Raw genomic sequence first — 22435 nt, forward strand, 5'->3', positions numbered from 1 at the left:
ATATCCAGAACCTACAAAGAACTCAAACAAATTTACAAGAAAAAAACAAACAAGCCCATCAAAAAGTGGGCAAAGGATATGAACAGACACTTCTCAAATGAAAACATTCATACAGCCAACAGTCACATGAAAAAATGCTCATCATCACTGGCCATCACAGAAATGCAAATCAAAACCACAATGAGATACCATCTCACACCAGTTAGAATGGCAATCATTAAAATGTCAGGAAACAACAGGTGCTGGAGAGGATGTGGAGAAATAGGAACACTTTTACACTGTTGGTGGGACTGTAAACTAGTTCAACCATTGTGGAAAACAGTGTGGCGATTCCTCAATGATCTAGAACTAGAAATACCATTTGACCCAGCCATCCCATTACTGGGGATATACCCAAAAGATTATAAATCATGCTGCTATAAAGACACATGCACATGTATGTTTATTGCAGTATTATTCACAATAGCAAAGACTTGGAATCAACCGAAATGTCCATCAGTGACAGACTGGATCAAGAAAATGTGGCAAATATACACCATGGAATACGATGCAGTCATAAAAAAGGAGGAATTCGTGTCCTTTGTAGGGACATGGATGCAGTTGGAAACCACCATTCTCAGCAAACTATCGCAAGAACAGAAAACCAAACACCACATGTTCTCACTCATAGGTGAGAACTGAACAATGAGATCACTTGGACACAGGAAGGGGAACATCACACAGCGGGGCCTATTGTGGGGAGGGGGGAGGGGGGAGGGAGAGCATTAGGAGATATACCTAATGTAAATGACGAGTTAATGGGTGCAGCACACCAACATGGCACATGTATACATATGTAACAAATCTGCACGTTGTGCACATGTACCCTAGAACTTAAAGTATAATAATAAAAAAATAAAAATACTAAAAAAAGAAATTGTGGAACAGAAAAATAATTGAAAAATTTTGTAAAGCCACAACAGAATTAATGATCAGAAAACGAAAATCAGAAAACTAAAGACATGTTATTTATAGAGTCATGAAAAAAAAAAATAAAAAAACTTGAAAAACATCAACATGGAATATGTGACTTATTAGATACGATTAAGGAGACCAATATATTCATGAAAGGAGTCTTTGAAGAAGAATGCAAGGGAAAGTGGTAGAGAGGTGATTTGAAGAAAAAAGGGACTCATTAAAACTTCCTAAATTTCAAAGTGATGAAAAAAATCTGCTCCCAACCAAGGATACTTAATCTGGGAGAAATTTACTTAAAACATAAGACAAAAATAAAGACTTTCTAAAATGAACCAAAGGTAAGCGTGTTCATTACCCCTAAAACAGTCTTATAAGAAATACAACATGGAGTCCATTATGTTGACAGACATGGTGGTTCACACCTGTAATTCCAGCAACTTTGTAGGCTGAGGCAGAAGAAGCAGCATTTTTGGCCAGGAGTTTGAGACCAGCCTGGGTGATATAGTGAGACCCCTTCTCAAAGAAGAGACCTTTATAATAATTTTGTTTTTCAGGGAGAGGGTTTTAAGACCTGCTAGAACTAAAGATTGACTGGAGTCATTTTGAAAAGGCAGGTCCTCATATAGGTGAAAAACTTGAAAACCCTTGGTCTTTGGCTACAGGCCAAGAAATGGTTCACCTATTTTGACTTGACTTAAAATTCTGTAGTGACTCCATAATCATCTCCAGCTTCTTCCAGCCATAGCCTCGGAGTGGTTCTGCACATCAGAGACCCAGAGAAAGATGCCTATTTGTGGTTATAGCAGTAGGTCTGCAGACTTCGGCCTTTACTGTGCTCTCTGAAACAGTTCAGTGACTCAGTTTCAGCAGTGATAGTCACAGTTTGTGGCAAGTTCTGCCAACCTAGGTACTCAAAGTGTTACTTGGGGAAATCCTGCCACATATTCAGTAAAAAACACACATCAGGCACACCGTATACCAACTGTACTGCAGAACACTGCCCTAGTGCTGGCCCTGCAGATCAAAGTCCTGAAGGCAATTCAGTCTGCCAAGAAATAAGAGAAGATTAACAACTACCCAGGCTCCTGGTAACAAACCCACTAAAGGCAAACTCCACAACAGAACAAGAAGCAGCCATGTGACCCATGTATAACCCCTCTCCACTGCATACACAAAAAGATTCTATCAGCTAATTGACCCAAGAGAAGATTTGTACCTGCTGAAATTAGTCTAAAGAATTGGAAAATTTAGATTCAATAAATACCCTATTAAAATTCTAGTAAAATTTTTCAAAATTTTAATGTTAAAATTTATATGGAATTACAAAAAACATTGAATAGCCAAAGCAGTTTTGAGGATTAAAAACAAAGCTAGGGGCAGGATACTTTCTGATTTTAAACTACATTTGAAGACTACTGTAATAAAAACAGGATGATCTGTGCATAAAAATGCACACCGGTATCAGTGGAGCAGAATGGAGAGCCCAGAAACAAATCCACTCATGTAAGATCAACTTATCTTTGACACTGAACCACTGAGAATGCTGAAAGTACAGTCTCTTCCATGCTTGGGGCTGGGAAAACTGAATATCCACAAGTAAAATAATAAAATTACACCACTTTTCTTACACTATATTTAAAAACTGACTAAATATAAAATAAGGACTCTAATGTATGACATAAATTCTTAATAATCTTAAAAGAAAACATATGAAGAAACCTTAATATTGGTCTTGAAGTGAATTTTTGGATACAACAGCAAAAGTACAGCAATAAAAGCAAATATAAACAAATTAAACTGCTCAAATTAAAACACTTCTGCAGAACCAAGGAAAAACAGAATAAGAAAACCACATCTGATAAGTGGTTAGTATCAACAATATATAAGAAACTCATGCAAATAAAAGGCAACAACTATAATAGTAATAATAACAAGATTTAAAAATAAGCCAAGGATTAAATAAATGTTTACTAATGAAAACATACAATTGGGCAACAGGTATATAGAAAGGTGCTCAATGTCACCAATCTGGCAGATGCAAATTAAATTCATTGTGAGATATTACTTTATACCTGTTAGGATTGCTAATATCAAGAAGAAGATTTATAACAAGCGTTGACAACAATATATTAAAGAAAAGATGCTGTACACTTTTGGTGACGTGGAATTTTCTAGAGACATTATGAAAACCAGTATGTAGGTTCTTTTAAAAAATATTTAATAGTACTACTATACAATTCAGCTATCTCATTTCTGCATATACAATAAATTTACTATCTCAAAGAAATACCTGCACCTCCACGTTCACCGAAACATTTTTCACAATTGTCAAGATGTGAAAGCAGTCTCAAGTGTTTGTGGACACTGACTGCACAAAAAAAACCATGGTATATATACAAAATAGAATATTATTCAGCCATAAAAAATAATAAAACCCTGCCATTTCTACAACATGGATGGACCTAGATGACGTTATGCCAAGTGAAACATCACAGAAACAGAAAGACAAATACTGTATGATCTCACTTCTATGGAGAATATAATAAGGTTGGACTCCCAAGAGAAGAGAATACAGAGGTGAGTGCTAGGCCCTGGAGGTGAAGAAAGGGGAGTATGTTGTTCAAATGGTACAAATTTTCAGTTAAAGGACAAATAAGTTATGGTAACCTAAGGTACAGCTTTCTGAATACTGAAAGTAATACTGTTATGTATGCTGAAAACGTGCTGAGAGATCTTAATTGTTCTCACTACAAAAAAGGTAACTCGTAAGGTCATAAATGTGTTTTTTCATTAATTTAACTGTATTAATCATTTCATTATGTATACACATATAAAATCAATACATTGTATATAATACATAGGTATTCAATTATTATTTGTGAAAAAAATTCGCGTTACTGGGATTATATGTGTGTGTGTGTCATACACATGCATATATAAATGTGTTTATATATATACATATGAATGACACAATCACAGTAAGCTTTATACTAAATAAAATCACAAAATGATGTCATTTAAAATTAAAATTAAAGTTAAAATTGAAGTTTAAAATGTACTCAGTACGCCAGACGCAGTGGCTCATGCCTGTAATCCCAGCACTTTGGGAGGCCGAGGCAGGCAGATCACCTGAGGCTGGGAGTTCAAGACCAGCCTGACCAACATAGAGAAACCCCGTCTCTACTAAAAATACAAAATTCTCCGGGTGTGGTGGCACATGCCTGTAATCCCAGCTACTAGGGAGGCTGAGGCAGAAGAATCGCTTGAACCTGGGAGGCGGAGGTTGCAGTGAGCCGAGATTGCGCCATTACACTCCAGCCCGGGCAACAAGAGCAAAACTCCGTCTCAAAAAAAATATATATATATACTCAGCAATGTTTTAAGCTCCCCAGTGACATAGTATATTTAATAAATGTCTGAAGTAGATACATTGAACTACATTACATACAGTTGAGGAATTTGGCCATATTTACCAACATTTGTTTTTATAAGAATAACATTTTGACGTAACACAATTTTAGAGTTTGTTTCATTTAGGGAGATGCTTAGTGTTTTGATATAATTACTGAGTATACATTTCTGTAAAATCACATTTGAAGGCTCCATAGAACAGAAAATTATAAAGCAGGAAGCATACATCTTTTTGTGGTGTTCCTGGAATTTCTGATCCAAATTACAATATCACCAAAACTTATATATTTAGACATTATCCAAAAAGAGAACTTAAAAAATGGTTTAATATAGAGTTTCTCAAAAATACAGATATTGCTGTTTCCCCAAAGCAATGGAAAAGCAGTCAAATCACCCATTTTCTTTTAAGCCATGAAAGACTTTCATTACTGTAAACTAAAAACAAAAACAAAACAACACACACACACATTACTGAAGGGGAAGTACAGTGCTTGGAAAATTCACAAGAATGGGACAAAAAATGTCCCTATGTTAAAGCAAGAGAAAGAAATGAAGGCTTCTCAGAAACTATTTCCACTGGAGCAGAGTTTCTGAAAGCATGTTTAAAGGTCTGGCTTCCTCTTTGACATTGGGTTCCGTCATTTGTGTCATTTGCTTCATTTACTCCCACCTACCTGGATGTTTGACTACTGCCTCCTGTCTCTTCACTTTCCAGGGCTCTTTTCTTTGCTCCAGACAGGTCATCAAGTCTGGCTTAAAGATAGCAAGACCTGTTTTATTAGAAAAAAATAACATGACTCTTGCTAGGATAATCCGATTACCAATCTAGTACTGTGCTCAGTAGAGAAGAAAGAACATTATAGAAGACTCTAAGGCCGGGCGCGGTGGCTCAAGCCTGTAATCCCAGCACTTTGGGAGGCCGAAACGGGCGGATCACGAGGTCAGGAGATCGAGACCATCCTGGCTAACACGGTGAAACCCCGTCTCTACTAAAAAATACAAAAAAAAAACTAGCTGGGCGAGGTGGCGGGCGCCTGTGGTCCCAGCTACTCGGGAGGCTGAGGCAGGAGAATGGCGTGAACCCGGGAGGCGGAGCTTGCAGTGAGCCAAGATCCGGCCACTGCACTCCAGCCTGGGCGACAGAGCAAGACTCCGTCTCAAAAAAAAAAAAAAAAAGAAGACTCTAGAAAATTAATTTAAATATACTGTTTCCTAACAGAGACTTTAGAATATTTAGAAAGTATTTTAAATTTGTGCTTCTTAGCTCTATTGCCCAGTAATACTGAATCAAAAATCAGCGTGAAAAATGCATTTTTAGGTGTGGGTAACAATATTTCATGCTACTAAATTTCTGGTATCACCACTAATTTAGACTGAAGTATACAGATGAGCTCAAAAAAGGGAAAGATTAATGTTAAAATGAAACATCTTGAAGATTATATTTTCTACCTCAACAGATACCCAATTTTTTCTTTTTGAAGCAGGATTCTGAAACTTATTTATGCAAAGCAGAACCTCAAAAAAAAAAAAACAAAAAAAACAGAAGAAAATAAAATATTTAATGTAGAATATGAGTTGTATATTGAAGTTATTCTCACCCAAGGAGACCAGGTTTCTGTAGTTCTCTAACATCACATCCCTATACAAACACTGCTGAGCAGAGTCCAGGCATTCCCACTCTTCTGGGGAGAATTCTATGGCCACATCCCTGAATGTCAACACTCCCTGGAAAACAAAACATATTTACCAAGTGACCATAGAAAGAATTCTTGATTTGACATCAGGTAAAATGAGAGTAAAGAAAGCTGGTTCTGACTTATATGAGTTACTGGAGTTATTCAATAGGATACTTTCTAGCACAGAAATATTCTCTACTATATTTTTACCTCTGAGAAAAGATGGAATAAGATCATGAAACCAGTGTATGTGCAATACTTTTCTTGGTGATACTGTATAAAATAAAGGACATTAACACAGGCATGCACATTTCTTAATGCTATATTTACATAATCCAAGTTAAGCTGTCTATAGTTCCCATATGGAAACTTCATGGTGAAGTAAAAGCATACTTCTCAAATCTTATTGTGTACAGCAATGAACAGGAGATCTTGTTAAAACCTAGATTTTGACTCTGAAGATCTAGGGTAAAGCTTGAGTTTTCAAATTTCTAAGAAGTTTGCCAGTGATATTACTGCTTCTAGCCCAAGAATATTTTGTCAAAAATTCAGTAAGTGGCACAGCCTAGGTTTTTAGTTTATTTGACCAGTAAAGAGAGATGAGAGCCTTCATTTTCCATAGCAAGCTATATGCAAAGAGAAGGTAAGAAGAAAGAAGAGCTATCAGATTAAATATGGTTTAATCTTGTTCTTGCACATCACTTGATAAAACTCCCCAAGGTACCTATCAATAATAAAGAGAAAAATAATTAACTCAAGTGAAAAATATCTGTCAGAGAGCATATTTACCAAGTAAATAAAGATCAACTATATTAAAAGAAATTTGTATCAGGTGCTGATTAACAAAGGATACAAGACTACTGTGCTATTATTAACATTAACATAAAAAGGGTCAACTTAATATGAGTCTAGTCATGAAGAAACACCAGTTTTAAGCAAAATTTAAGCTACAAATATCTCCCATGTTCTGTAATCTCTAATTTTTGGTTAAACTTTTTTTTTTTTTTTTAAACTTTAAGTTCTGTGATACATGTGCAGAACGTGCAGGTTTGTTACACAGGTATACATGTGTCATGGTGGATTGCTGCTCCTATCAACCCATCATCTAGGTTTTAAGCCCCACATGCATTAAGTATTTGTCCTAATGCTCTCCCTCCCCTTGCCCCCATCTGCTAACAGGCTCTGGTGTGTGATGTTTCCCTCCCTGTGTTCATGTGTTTTCATTGTTCAAATCCTACTTATGAGTGAGAACATGCCGTGTTTGGTTTTCTGTTCCTGTAAGTTTGTTAGTTTGCTGAGAATGATGGTTTCCAGCTTCATCCACATCCCGGCAAAGGGCACGAACTCATTCTTTTTTATGGCTGCAGAGTATTGCATGGTGTATATGTGCCACATTTTCTTTATCCAGTCTATCATTGATGGGCATTTGGGTTGGCTGCAAGTCTTTGCTATTGTAAATAGTGCTACAATAAACATACGTGTGCATGTGTCTTCATAGAATGATTTATAATCCTTTGGGCATATACCCAGTAATGAGATTGCTGGGTCAAATTGTATTTCTGGTTCTAGATCCTTGAGGAGTCACCACACTGTCTTCCACAATGGTTGAACTAATTTACACTCCCACCAACAGTGTAAAAGCGTTCCTATTTCTCCACATCCTCGCCAGTATCTGTTTCCTGACTTTTTAATGCTCGCCATTCTAACTGGTGTGAGATAGTATCTCATTGTTGTTTTGATTTGCATTCCTCTAATGACCAGTGATGATGAACTTTTTTTTGTTTCTTGGCCGCATAAACGTCTTCTTTTGAGAAGTGTCTGTTCACATCCTTCGCCCACTTTTTGATGGGGTTGCTTTTTTCTTGTAAATTTGTTTAAGTTCCTTGTAGATTCTGGGTATTTGCCCTTTGTCAGATGGATAGATTGCAAAAATTTTCTCCCATTCTGTAGGCTGCCTGTTCACTCTGATGAAAGTTTCTTTTGCTATGCGGAAGCTCTTTAGTTTAATTATATCCCATTTGTCAATTTTGGCTTTTGTTGCCATTGCTTTTGGTGTTTTAGTCACGAAGTCTTTGCCTGTGCCTATGTCCTAAACAGTACTGCCTAGGTTTTCTTCTAGGGTTTTCATGGTTTTAGGTTTTACATTTAACTCTTTAATCCATCTTGAGTTAATTTTTGTATAAGGTGTAAGGAAGTGGGGGTCCAGTTTCTGTTTTCTGCATATGACTAGTCAGTTTTCCAAGCACCATTTATAAGTAGGGAATCCATTCCCCATTGCTTATTTTTGTCAGGTTTGTTGAAGATAAGATGGTTGTATATGTGTGGTGTTATTTCTGAGGCTTCTGTTCTGTTCCATTGGTCTAGATATCTGTTTTGGTACCAGTACCATGCTGTTTTGGTTACTGTAGCCTTGTAGTATAGTTTGAAGTAAGGTAGTGTGATGCCTCCAGCTTTGTTCTTTTTGCTTAGAATTGTGTTGGCTATATGGGCTCTTTTTTGGTTCCATATGAAATTTAAAGTTTTTTTTCTAATTCTGTGAAGAAAATCAATGGTAGCCTGATGGGAATAGCATTGAATCTATAAATTACTTTGGGCAGTATTGCCATTTTCATGATATTGATTCTTCCTATCCATGAGCATGGAATTTCTTTTCCATTTGTTTGTGTTCTCTTATATTTCCTTGTTTTAGCATCCTAGAGAGGAAGTCTCTTCTGTTTTTTATTCAGAACTTTCTGAGTTATCCTTGGCAATAAAGACCATTCTCGTTAAATGTGCATTTTTTTAAAGCAGTTTTGCTTAGATTTAATGGAAGCTAAACAGTACATGGTCTCCTTCTTCACTGATAACCAAGGACCTGATCCCATCTCAAACAAGAATCTTGGGCCTCCACACCTTTCCATGTTCGACAGCCGCAAAAGAAACATTTGTAATGTTGCCGGTATAAATTCATGGTGACAATATTTTCATGGTTTATTAAAAACTGGGATGTAGAGAATAAGGAGAAGACTCGGGTATATAAGGAAAAAGTATTTCTCAAAGTCCCTTGACTATCATGAGAATAAAAAGTGAAAAAGGAGTTAAACTGATAAGGCAAAACATCACAAGTAGAGTGTTGCGGGAAGTCAGGGACCCTGAACAGTGGGACCAGCTGGAGTCGCGGCAGAGGAACATGAATTGTGAAAACTTCATGGACATTTATCAGTTCCCAAATAATACTTTTGTAATTTCTTATGCCTATCTTTAACCTCTTAATCCTGTTATCTTCGTAAGCTGAGAATGTATGTCACCTCAGGACCACTGTGATAATTGTGTTAACTGTACAAATTGATTGTAAAATGTGTGTTTGAACAATATGAAATCAGTGCACCTTGAAAAAGAACAGAATAACAGCAATTTTTAGGGAAAAGGGAAGACAACCATACGATCTGACTGCCTGCATGGTGCAGCAAAAAGAGCCATATTTTTCTTCTTGCACAGAGCCTATAAACGGACGTGCAAGTAGGAGATATCGCTAAATTCTTTTCCTAGCAAGGAATATTAATATTAATACCCTGGGAAAGGAATGCATTCCTGGGGGAAGGTCTATAAACGGCAGCTCTGGGAGTGTCTGTCTTATGTGTTTGAGATAAGGACTGAGATACACCCTGGTCTCCTGCAGAACCCTCAGGCTTATTAGGGTAGGGAAAAACTCCACCCTGGTAAATTTGTGGTCAGACCGGTTCTCTGCTCTCCAATCCTGTTTTCTGTTGTTTATCAAGACAACATGTGCACAGCTGAACCTAGACCCTTATCAGTAGTTCTGTTTTGCCTTTTGTCCTGTTCCCTCAGAAGCAGCTGATCTTTTTTCTGCTTTTTGCCTTTTGAAGCATGTGATCTTTGTACCTACTCCCTGTTTTATACCCCCTCCCCTTTTGAAACCCTTAATAAAAACTTGCTGGTCTGAGACTCAGGTGGGTATCAGTCCTACTGATATGTGATGTCAACCCCGATGGCCCAGCTGTAAAATTCCTCTCTTTGTACTCTTTCTCTTTATTTCTCAGCTGGCTGACACTTATGGAAAATAGAAGGAACCTATGTTGAAATATTGGGGGCGGGTTCCCCCGATAGTAGAGAAGTAAACATTTGCAAGTTCTACACACATAATATTTCAGAGAAAAAGTGGACACGGTCTCTGACCTGAGACACATGCACCTCAGAATAAGCCATTTCTTTCCTTTTCTCCTTCTCTGTGATCCCTTCCCAGGTGTGATTATCTGCACAAATTACACCTGTTTCTTGAGAATATGCCTTTGAAGCATGAGCAAAACTCCTTCCCCAGAAGCAACCACACCCACAGGCAGAAGGACCTAGAATTGCAGATAAAGTCTGCCTTTGTCCTTTAACACAAGAGAGTATCAGAACCAGTAAAGTCCTACATAAAAACCAAAATGTGAGTTTCCCCTTTTCAACACTCAGTTGCCCTTCTCTGCCATAGATGCCAGCAATTTCTACTGCAGCAATGGGAATATGGGCCGCACTGACCTGCCCCTACCAAACCCAAGCAGAGTAGTCACTATGATCTTCATTTGGAACTAAAGCTAAACTCACCTCTTGTGAATGTATCTGAAAGCACTCACGGTTGACCCTGGGCTCACCTTAGCCTCACATGCGGCACTTAATTCAAACAACATGGCTACAGGGGAAGTGGAGCAAGATGACTAAAAAACATCCTCCAGCAATCATCCCCCAGATAAAACACCAAATAGAATGACTATCCCAATAAGAAGCATCTTCATAAGAGCAAAAACTCTGGGGAGTGATCACAGGACCTAGTTTTAGCATCAAAGAGGCACTGAAGAGGGTAAAAAAGAAAGCCATTAATTGCCAACAGCAGCCCTCCTCCATTCCCTGGCAGTGCAGCTTGGCAGAGAGAAAATCCATGTGCTTACAGAAGGGAGAGTGCAGTGATTGTGAGAGTTTGCAGTAAAACTCAGTGCTGCCTGTCACAGCAGAAAGCAGCATGGGGCAGAATTCAGCTAGAGCCTACAGAGGGAGCACTCAGACTAGCCCTAGTCAGAGAGGAATTGTCCATTTCAGTAATCAAAACCTGAGTTTCAGGTAGCCCCACCACCATGGGCTAAAGCACTCTGGGGTTCTAAATAAACTTGAAAGGCAGTCTAAGAGCCACTGGGTGCTTTGCTAGGCTCAGAGCCGGAAAACTCGAAGTGCATGTGACCTTGTGAGATGTCAACTGGGATGGCCAAGAAAGTGCCTGCATTACCGTTACCCCAGGTATAGGCAGTGCAGTTCACAGCTCCAGGAGAAAATCTTTCTTTCTACTTGAGGAAAGGGGAGAGAAGAGTAAAAAAAACTTTGTCCTGCAACTGGGACATCATCTCAGCCATAGTAGAATACATCACCAGAAAAAGCCCTGAGGCCCCCATTCTAGGACTTAGTTTCTGAGTGACAGTACTAGACATACCCTGGGCCAGAAGAGAACACACTGCCTTGAAGGGAAGATACCAGTTCTGGCAGATTCATCACCTGCTGACTAAAGAGCCCTTGGGCCACGAATAAACATCAGCAGTAACCAGGTAGTACTTGCTGCATCCCTTCAGGGGGTGAGACCCAGTGCAGTGCAATCCAAGCTGTGGCCGCCATGTGGAGAGACTCCTGCTTGAGGAAAAGAGAGGGAAGAAGAAGAGACTTTGTCTTGAAGCTTGATTACCAGCTCGGCCATAGCAGGGTGGCTGTAACAAGACAGCTCCTGAAGTCTCTGATTTCGGGCCTTGGCTCCTGGATGACATTTCTGGAACTACCCTAGGCCAGAAAAAAACTCACTTCCCTGAAGCAAAAGAAACAGGCCGGGCAGAGTTCACCACAAGCTGACCGAAGATCCCTTAGGTCTTCACTGGATATCAGCAGTAGCCTGGAAGTACTTGCTGTTGGCTCTGGGTGCTGGTGGTCATGGGGAGTGGTTTCTTATGCTTGAGAAAGGAGAGAAAAGAGTAGAAAGGATGTTGTCTCATAGCCTCAGTGCCAGCAAAGCCACAGCAGAATAGGGCACCAAGTAGATTCCTAAGGTTTCTGACTCCATGTTCTTGCTACCAAATGGCATTTTGCTCTCCCCAGCCCAGGGTGGGTAACAGAGCTCACTGCGCTGAGGGAAAGGACATGAGACTGGCTGGATTCACCACCTCCTGAAGAGAAACTGGGTCTTGAGTGAATATCTGCAGTAGCTAGGTAGTGGTCACTGTGGGCCTTATGTGAGAGCCAGTCCTTTGCTGGCTTTGGGTCTGACTTAGTGTAGTCTTAGTGATGGTGACCACAGGGGTGCTTGTGTTACACCCATCCCAGCTCCAGGCAGTTCAGCATGGAGACAGAGAAAGATTCCATTTATTTGGCAGAATGTAAAAAAATAGAAAAAGAGTCTGCCTGGTAACCCACAGACTCTCTTGGATCTTACCTATGACCACCAAAGTGGTACCTCTACAAGTCTGCAAGCATCACCATGTTATTCAGGTTGGGGTGTCCCCTAATGCAGATATGACTGCAATGATCAAAGACTTAGATTACAACACTCAATTCCCTTTGAATACTTGGAAAGCCTTTCTAAGAAGGACAGGTATTAAAAAGCCCAGAATGCCCAGACATCAATGAACATCCACAAAGACTATTCAGGAAAACACAACCTCATTAAATGAGCTAAATAAGGCACTAGTGTGCAAATCCTAAGAGAGAGAGATATGTAACCTTTCAGACAGGAAATTCAAAAAAGCTCAGCAAAATTCAAAATAACAACAACAACAACAAAAATTCAGAATCTGATCCAATAAATTTGATAAATTAAAATCATTTTGAAGAATCTAGCAAAAATTCTGGTGCCGAAAATTCAAATGACATTGAAGAATGCATTAGAGTCTCTCAACAGCAGAATTGACCAAGCAGAAGAAAGAATTAGTAAGTCTGAACACATGTTATTTGAAAAGATACAGTCAGATGAGACAAAAAAAAAAAAAAGCCTCAAGAGGGCAACACTAAGAAATACGGCCTTAAAGAGGAGGTAGAGAAAAAGTTCTGGGTAGAAAGTTTATTCAAACGGATAAGGAGAACTTCCCATATCTAAAAAAAAAAAGTATTAGTATTCAAGTACAAGAAGGTTATAGAATACCAACCACAATTCACTTAAGTATGACGACCTGAAGATCTTTAATAAAACTCTCAAAGGTCAAAGATAAAGGATTCTAAAAGCAGCAAGAGAAAAGAAACAAACAACATTCAAACAAGCACCAATATGTTTGACAGTGGACTCTTCAGTGGAAATCTTACAGGCCAGAACTTTCATCCTAGAATACATCCAGCAAAAATATCCTTCTACCATTAAAAAAAAAAAAAAAAAAAAAGACAAACAAGCTGAGATTTTAACACCCCCAGACCTGTCCCACAAAAAATGCTAAAGGTAGTTCTTCAATCTAAACAAACAGGACATTAATGATCAATAAGAAAACGTCTGGTACAAAACTCACTGGTATATGAAGGACACAAAAACAAAATTTTCTAGCACTATAAATGTGGTGTGTAAACTACTCATATTTTGAGAAGACTGAAAGATTAGTCTATAACTACTTGTAATTATTAAAAATAATAACTCTCTACCTCAAGGCCATAACTCATATTTCTACTTTTGAGGCATTTATAGTTATTAAACATACTAACCACAACAAGTTTAAGACATAGACAGTATAAGATATAAATACAAACAATAAAATGTTAAAAAGTTGGGAGATAAACTGTAGTTTTTATTAGTTTTCTCTTTGCTTTCTTGTTTGTTCATTTTTACAATAAGTGTTAAGTTGCCATCAGTTTAAAATAATGGGTTGTAAGATGTTATCTGCAAGCCTCATGGTAACCTCAAATAAAAAAAACCTGTAATAGACATGCATACATAAAATCAAAAAATTAAAACATACCACTAGAAACAATCATCTTTACTAAAAGAAAGACAGGATGAATGGGAGAGCGAAAAGTAGACAGAAAAGAACACAAAACAACAAGAAATCAGATAACAGAATGGCAGGTGTCTTTATTTATTAATAACAACACTGAATATAAATTAACCCCCCAATCAAAAGACACAAATTGGCCAAATGGGTTAAAACAAACAAACAAAAAAACCCAAGACCTGACACTTTGTTTCTTACAAGACATACACTTCACCTATGAAGGCACAGAAAGACTGAAAATAAAGGGACAGAAAAAGACATTCCATGCAAATGGAAACCAAAAAAGAGGAATAGCTATGTTAAATAAAACAGACTTCAAGACAAAAACTATAAAAAGAGACAACGAGAGTTATTATAATAAAGTGGCCAATTCAGCAAGAGAATACAACAACTGCAAATTTATATGCACCTAACACTGGAGAACTCAGATACATGAAGCAAATATTAGAGCTAAAGAGAGAGAGATCAACCCCAATACAACAGAGACTTTGACAACTCACTTTCAGCAGGAGATAGATCATCCAGATAGTAAAATCAACAAATAAACATTGAACTTAATCTATACTGTGAACCAAATAGACCTAAAAGACATTTACAAAGCATTTCATCAAAAAGCTACAGAATACAAATGCTACACTTCAGTCCCTGAATTATTCTCAAGGATAGACCATGAGTTAGGTCACAAAATAACTCTTAAAATAATCTCCCCCCAAAATGTGATTATATCAAGTATTTTCTCTGACAATAATAGAATAAAACTAATAATCACTAACAGAAAAAACTTTGGAAACTATACAAAGAGAAATTAAAATATGCTCCTGAGTGACTAGTGGGCCAATAAGGAAATTAAGAAAAAAATTTAAAATGTTCTTGAAACAAATGAAAATGAAAACGTAACAAAACTATGAATACAATGAAAGAAGTACTAAGAAGGTTTATAGCAGTAAGTGCCTACATCAAAACAGTTAAAAAAATCTCCAAATAAACTAATGATGTATCATACAGAACTAGACAAGAGCAAACCAAACCCAAAATCAGAAGAAAACAGTAAAAACTATAGCAGACATAAATGAATATAAAACCAAAAAATCAAAAGAAACATAATGAAAAGTTAGAATTTTCTGAAAAGGTAAAATTTACAAAACATTAGCCCATTGGCTAAAGATTTGAGATTCAGGGTCCCATGGTGTTGAAATTACTTTCAGGTCTGAAGGTGCCAAGTGCATTGAAAGATGGAGCTGGAATGGTTGATTGCTGTGCTGTGAAGCTATTTTTCTACAAATCTGGCTGAACTGCTCTGGAAGGGACTGTGTATTAAAAATACGCAGATAAATACTCTGCCTGCAGATTTTGGGGCAAGCCAAAGAGAGAAAAGCCTCTCTGAACTAAAGCCTTGTGAATACCTCCTGTGTTTATATCCTGTCTGGTAATTCTGTACAGTGTTTGGGAAACATAATTAAAAACAAAATTATCTCCAACCTCAGAGATACTCTAAAATGGTAGAAGACAAAGAAAATTATTTATTTTTACATAATTAAACCACAATGTGACATCCATCATAGGCAATCTGCTGAGATTACAAAAGCAGAAATAAAAATCACCATATTTAGTCTAAGTAGAAGACTTAACAGCATAATTTGTCATATATAGTTCATCCTAAATTAACTGGGCAATTGAGAAGCCTATATGTATATTGGGTATATTCAATGAAAATTTAAATTGGCTATATTCAAAAGCAAAATAAGCTTTCCTTGACTTCATAATATTTTATGAATTTACCTACCGTCCAACAGAAAGGTAAACCATTTACATTTCAATACAATGGTTTCCAGATCCTACAGAAAGACATTTCTAAGTTAAAAGACTGACAAAGTCCTATTTACCTATTTAAATGATGTACATATATTTAATAGACAAAATAAATTTACATATAAAATTTTTCTAAAATTAATGTTTTAAAAGGAGAGCAAAATGCCTTATCTTCAACTTGGATAATTAAGTCTGGTATTTCTAATTTGTATTTGCCCTTACAACAGCCAAGTCTAAGGCCATGACCTTGAATTCATGGACATCTGATTTCCAGTAGGCATCTGAATCAGGCACCCGAGGAGTGGTATTGGGTATAATTTTTCACATGAAAGAGGGTTTAGTCAGGAAGTAAAGGCAGAAGAAAGATGCTATGAAGAACTGTTAATGTGAAATAATCTGAATAATCAACAAAGCCTCAAAATCCAATCTTAGAGTTTATTCAAGTGAAAAGTTAGAAACGGTCACCCAGGAGACAATAGCTCTAGTGAAACGAGATGAGTGCTTCATAGCTGAAAGTCAAGTTCTTATTTCTACAGGCAAAAACAAACTGAACAAGATGACAAAGTTTTCTATACAAGCCTGGTTTAAGATTTGTAAAAAATTAATCGGTTACAGTGTATTTTTCCAACTTTTTTTTTTTTTACAACTGGTTTTTCTTTCCTTTTCAACCTAAGAGTGTATTTTAACATTTCATCTTAAGACAGTGCAATAGCCACAGGTAAGAGGGAGGTTAATCTACAATAAAAGTCAATGGTGAAGGGGAAAGAGGTCTTCCATGGGGCACTTCAGCCATTTACAACACCTGACAAAAGAATGCAGATGTAGAAGTAAGTGTAATCCATAAACAGAAAAAACAAAGATGACAGCTGCCTTGTTACAGCTGCCTGTCACATTACCCAGATCTTGTATTTACATTCCTTTAAGGCCCGGAATAATTTAGAGTATCAAACAGCTTAAATTTTGTATTATTTAGTTTCACAGGACCTATGGGCAGGGGACAGTCCTGAGTTAGGGGAAAGACTAATTTGTGTTACAGATAGTGACTCAGAAACAGTTAGGCTCTGGCTTATTTCTGTGTCTATGCAGGTAGAAGGGACTGTGATCAGGTGACTCAGAAGCCCAGCTGACTGGATGGAGCAGATCATAGCCACAGATTTAGGATCTGGGGACAGGGATAAGTCTAAAGTCCTCTAGGCACCTGTATTTGGCTGAAAACTCTAGGGCAAAGAAAATTTAGATGCAATTTGTGAGCATGGAGATTTGTCCTAAGAGGTGTGTGAGCACATTATTACATAGTGTGCATGTGTCCCGGGCGGGGGGGTGGGGGGCAGAATCTCATACTGGTAGCTAAATGGGAGAAGGAATCTGCTCTCATAACTCATTTCCTATGTGTCCTCAGTTCCTGTTGATCTTGGGGGAAACATGGAATCACAGAACAATTTACAGTGTGACAGTCTGTGTGCAGTAGAACAGAACCTCCCTTTTCTGAGACACCTGGAGCCTCCCTTCAGCCCAGGGCCTGCCTGACACATGCTGAGTGACTCACAGGCACACATGTGTCCTTGGCTCCTCTTATGTTATTTGTTGTAGATGATGGACCCAAGTGTCAAAAACATCAGCAAAACAACTCCATTTCCTTTTGAGTAACTCAGGGCATATTGTCAGAAATTATTATAGCATGAGCATGAAGATATATATTTATCCCAGTTTTGTTGGAAAATGAACGAATTAAAAAAAAAAAGAACAAATCAGCAACAATGGATATGTGGTAGGAATAGATGGAAGACTTTGGCAATGATGCCGTGAATCTATATTTTATAATATATAAGTAACAAAGCAGAACATAATTGCATTAACAGATAAGATTATGTTGTTTTCAAATAGTTTGGGTGTGTTTACCATGAATTTTTGTACCACAAATACCCCTGCTTTTAGGTATTTATTTTCTTACTTTTTAAAAAAAATCAACTTTTGGCCGGGCATGGTGGCTCACGCTTGTAATCCCAGCACTTTGGGAGGCTGAGGCGGGCGGATCACGAGGACAGGAGATCGAGACCACTGTGAAACCCCGTCTCTACTAAAAATACAAAAAATAAATTAGCCGGGCATGGTGGCGGGCGCCTGTAGTCCCAGCTACTCGGGAGGCTGAGGCAGAAGAATGGCGTGAACCCGGGAGGCGGAGCTTGCAGTGAGCCGAGATCGCGCCACTGCACTTTAGCCTGGGCGACAAAGCGAGACTCTGTCTCAAAATAAATACATACATACATACATACATAAATACACAAATAAACAAACTTTTAAGTTCTGGGGTACATATGCAGGATGTGCAGGTTTGTTACATACCTGTGTGTCATGGTGCCTTGCTGCCCAGATCAACCTCTATCATCCAGGTACTAAGCTCAGCACCCATTAGCTGTTCTTCCTGACTCTCTCCCCACCCCCTGACAGGCCCCAGGGTATGTTGTTTCCCCAATGTGTCCAAGTTCTCATCGTTCACTTCCACTTATTAGTATGAGAGGATGCAGTGTTTGGTTTTCTGTTCCTGTGTTAGTTTGCTGAGAATAGCAGCTTCCAGCTCCATCCATGTCCCTGTCAAGGACATGATCTTTTTCCTTCTTATGCCTGCATAGTATTCCATGGTATATATCTACCACATTTTCTTTATCCAGTCTACTTTTGAAAGCGATTTGGGTTAATTCCATGTCTTTGCTATTATGAATAGTATTTTTTTGTTTGTTTATTTTAGGTAGCCCTAGAAAGGCCTTACTAAGAATTAGGAAGTTTTAATAAGTAATAGAGAGTGACTAAGCAGTTTTGTAAAGAGTAAACAGAAAGATGTACATTTTTTATAGAATTAAAATGTTGATGGTCCTACTAAACTATTATCTAAACTATTCCAATAACTGACATATTCTTATTACTGTTATTTCAGTTAATTACACTAATAAATATTTTAATTTTCAAGTCAGGATATTACTTCTGTCTCTTAACATACTCAATAATAAAATAAATAATCTGTAATTATTACTATTTCTATTTCACAAATGAAAGCTGTGAGACACAAAGAGTCTGTGTAACTTATAAAAGTTGACTTTTTAATTGTGGGAATAAGTTTCAGGCCCTTTTTAAAGCCAACTTTCTTCTCTATTAGACGTCTTTTGTCACATTCTCAGCCGTAATTTTAGAAATGTCTATATCTTCACTCCTGTTCACACTGTATTTTGATGTCACGAGTTACTATCTTAACACTTCCTAGAACAGTGCCTGGCCTTATCAAACATGATTCCCAAAGGAAAAAAATAAAAACACGATTTCTATTTGTAGATGATACACTATACCTAGAAACCCAAGCGATTCAACAAATACCAAGATTTAGCATAGTGGCAGCATAAAAAATAAACCTGTTTATAAAATAAATATAAAAATCAATGTTCTATCATATTGAGATACCACTTCATACACATGAGAATGGCTATCATACGAAAAATAACAGCATAATCCCTAAAAGAACAAGCGGTAAAAAGAAGAGGGAGAAATTAGAATGATTTTTAACTCCTGGTGCAAATGTAAAATGGTGTAGTCACTATAAAAAACAATGTGGACATTTCTTGAAAAACGAACAAACAAACATAAAATGTACGTTCTTCTACGTTTAGAACATAGAATTATATGATCCAGCTATTTCATTACTAAATATATATCCAAAAGAATTAAAAGCAGGGGATTGAAGAAATATTTATATGCTTGTGTTTATGGCAGCACTATTCACAATGGCCATAAGCTGGAAGCAGCCCACGTCTTCAGCAATGAAAAAACAAAATGCGTTACTTACATGCAATGAAATATTAATCCTTAAAGAGGAAAATAAATTTTACACATGCTGAACCTTGAGGACATTATGCTAACTGAAACAAGCCAATTCCAAAGGAACAAATACTGTATGACTCCACTTACATAATTTATTGAGAATGGTAGAATTCATAGAGAAGGAAAGTAGAACAGTGGTTTTAACAGTGGAGACTGGGATTAACATTGAGTTTTAACTTTGCAAGACAAAAAGAACTATGAACATGAGTGGTGGTTATGGTTGCAAAAAAGTGTGAACGTACTTTATTGTCACTTTATGTACACTTTTTTTTTTTTTTTGAGACAGTCTTACTCTGTCACCCAGGCTGGAGTGCAGTGGTGCAATCTCGGCTCACTGCAACCTTCGCCTCCCAGGTTCAAGAGATTCTCCTGCCTCAGCCTCCTGAGTAGCTGGGATTACAGGCATGTGACACCATGCCTGGCTAATTTTTTTGTAGTTTTTAGTAGAGATAGGGTTTTACCATATTGGCCAGGCTGGTCTCAAACTCCTGACCTGGTGATCCACTCGTCTGGGCCTCCCAAAGTGTTGGGATTACAGGCATGAGCCACCACGCCCAGCCTATGTACACTTAATAATGGCTTAAAATGATATATTTTATGTTATGCATATTTTACAATATTATTTTTGATAATTTTAATATAGAAAACCAATGAAAATTTAACAAATATAATGAGGGGGGAAAGATGGCATTACCAAAGCTACAATAAATACATCTAGGAGAAAATTTTAAAGAGGTATGTAAAACATAAAAGTACAACCTTAAAAGAGTTTAAAAGACACAAAAATAAGCTAAAAATTTTTGTAACATCCTAGAGACATCGATTTTAACACAATTTTAGGTATTTAACATAATAGACAAAAAGTTGATGAATAAAGGCAGTTGGCTCATAAATTTGAAAATAATATAGAAATAGAAATGTACACTAAGACTACAGAGAGATACCTATTTTTACCTCTCAGTTGGAAAAATTCCACAATATTCAGTGATGTTGTAAAAAACACTCTTGTGCAATCCAATTAGAAGAGAATATACAAAATACCTAAGCATTAACTTTGAACCCTGCAAACTCAGTTCTGTGACTATATCATGCAACAGAGCTTTACAAACGTTAAAGAAATATTTCTGAGGTTATTCCCTGTGACTTTACTTGTCATAGCAAAATAACAGACAGAGCAGCTATGTTTATTTATAGGGCACAGGGTAAATAGCCTCGTGCCACCATCTTATCAGAACATTCAGCAGCTTTTAATGTAGAAGAAGAAAGACCTCTGTGTGCCTGTATGGAGCCTTGGTCATAGCATATTATCAAGGGCTGTGTCAGTGTGAGAATGTGATTGTAGTAAGAAACATATATTGGTCTCTATCTACCCCAGCAAGTTGAAGTCCTGAAGTTCTAAGCAATCTTGTCTTTCTCTCCTTTTGAAGACAAACCTGAAGATGAGTTTTTCTCTCACTGCATAGACCAACCAGAAACTGAGGTGTGCTTTCAGACATGGGTGAGCATTGAGGGAAGGCTACCTTTGCATCCAGGGCATGGTTTTCCTTGCAAGTCCAAAACAGCCCAAAACAGCTACTTACTGAGAGAGTCTCTGCATATACTAAATCCTGCTGTACATCTGTGCCTCCTCCACAAAGCTTGGCAGCTCATGTATTTATGCCCAGGTGTGTGTTCCAGGACAGCCTTCTCCCCCTATTGCTTCCACCCCTGTGCTGGATACACATAATCTATTAACAATGAGAAATGAGATATAACTTTTTTATCTGATTCATGTGAGCAACCTCTAAATTATTAGGCCCAGAGGCACAGAAATGAGGAAGCAGTCATGTCCCGCCCGCTCCCTGTATTAGTCTGTTTTCATGCTGCTGATGAAGACACACCTGAGACTGGGCAATTTACAAAAGAAAAAGGTTTAATTGGACTTACAGTTCCACATGGCTGGGAAGACCTCACGATCATGGCAAAATGCAAGGAGGAACAAGTCACATCTTACGTGGAGGGCGGCAGGCGAAACAAAAAAATGTGTGCAAGGGAACTTCTCTTTAAAAACTATCGGATCTCATGGGACTTATTCGTTATCAAGAGAACAGCATGGGAAATACTTGCCCCCATGATTCAATTACCTCCTACAGGGTCCCTCCTACAACATGTGGGAATTCCAGATGAAATTTGGGTGGGGACACAGCCAAACCATATCATTCTGTCTCTCGCCCCTCCCAAATCTCGTATCTTCACATTTCATAATCTATCATGCTTTACCAACAGTCTCCAGAGTCTCAACTCATTTCAGCATTAACTCAAAAGTCCACAGTTCAAAGTCTCATCCAAGACAAGGCAAGTCCTTTCTGTCTATGAGCCTGTAAAATCAAAAAGCAAGTTAGTTACTTCCTAGATACAATGCGGGTAAAGGCACCGGGTAAATACAACCACTCCAAAAGGGAGAAATTGGCCAAACAAAAGGGCTACAGGTCCCATGCAAGTCCAAAATCCAGCAGGGCAGTCAAATCTTAAAGCTCCAAAATTATCACCTTTGACTTCATGTCTCACATCCAGGTCACACTGATACAAGAGGTGAGCTTCAGTGGCCTTGGGCATCTCCGCCCTGTGGCTTTGCAGGGTATAGCCCCCCTCCTGGCTGCTTTCATGGGCTAGCATTGAGGTCTGCAGCTTTTCCAGGTGCACGGTGCAAGCTGTCAGTGGATCTACCATTCTGGGGTCTGGAGGATGGTGCCT

General features: G+C 37.9%; 1 protein-coding gene across 9 annotated transcripts in view; it reads right to left on the reverse strand.

Annotated features, from left to right (window-relative positions):
• LOC105495923 (zinc finger protein 736) overlaps nucleotides 1-22435 on the reverse strand; it is a 59711-nt gene that overhangs the window by 20717 nt on the left and 16559 nt on the right. For 5 of the 9 annotated variants that reach the window (XM_071095240.1, XM_071095239.1, XM_071095236.1 and 2 more), the window contains 3 exons: nucleotides 11506-17912; nucleotides 5967-6093; nucleotides 5043-5138 (listed from right to left, as the gene is read on the reverse strand). In XM_071095240.1, coding sequence (XP_070951341.1) covers nucleotides 5043-5138; nucleotides 5967-6000 — 130 coding nt within the window. In that variant the 5' untranslated portion in view covers nucleotides 6001-6093; nucleotides 11506-17912. The remainder of the gene's footprint in view (nucleotides 1-5042; nucleotides 5139-5966; nucleotides 6094-11505; nucleotides 17913-22435) is intronic. The other 4 variants (XM_071095237.1, XM_011765847.3, XM_071095235.1 and 1 more) reach the window with 3 other exon arrangements.

Source organism: Macaca nemestrina, chromosome 4, assembly GCF_043159975.1.
Source record: "Macaca nemestrina isolate mMacNem1 chromosome 4, mMacNem.hap1, whole genome shotgun sequence".
NCBI lineage: Eukaryota > Metazoa > Chordata > Mammalia > Primates > Cercopithecidae > Macaca > Macaca nemestrina.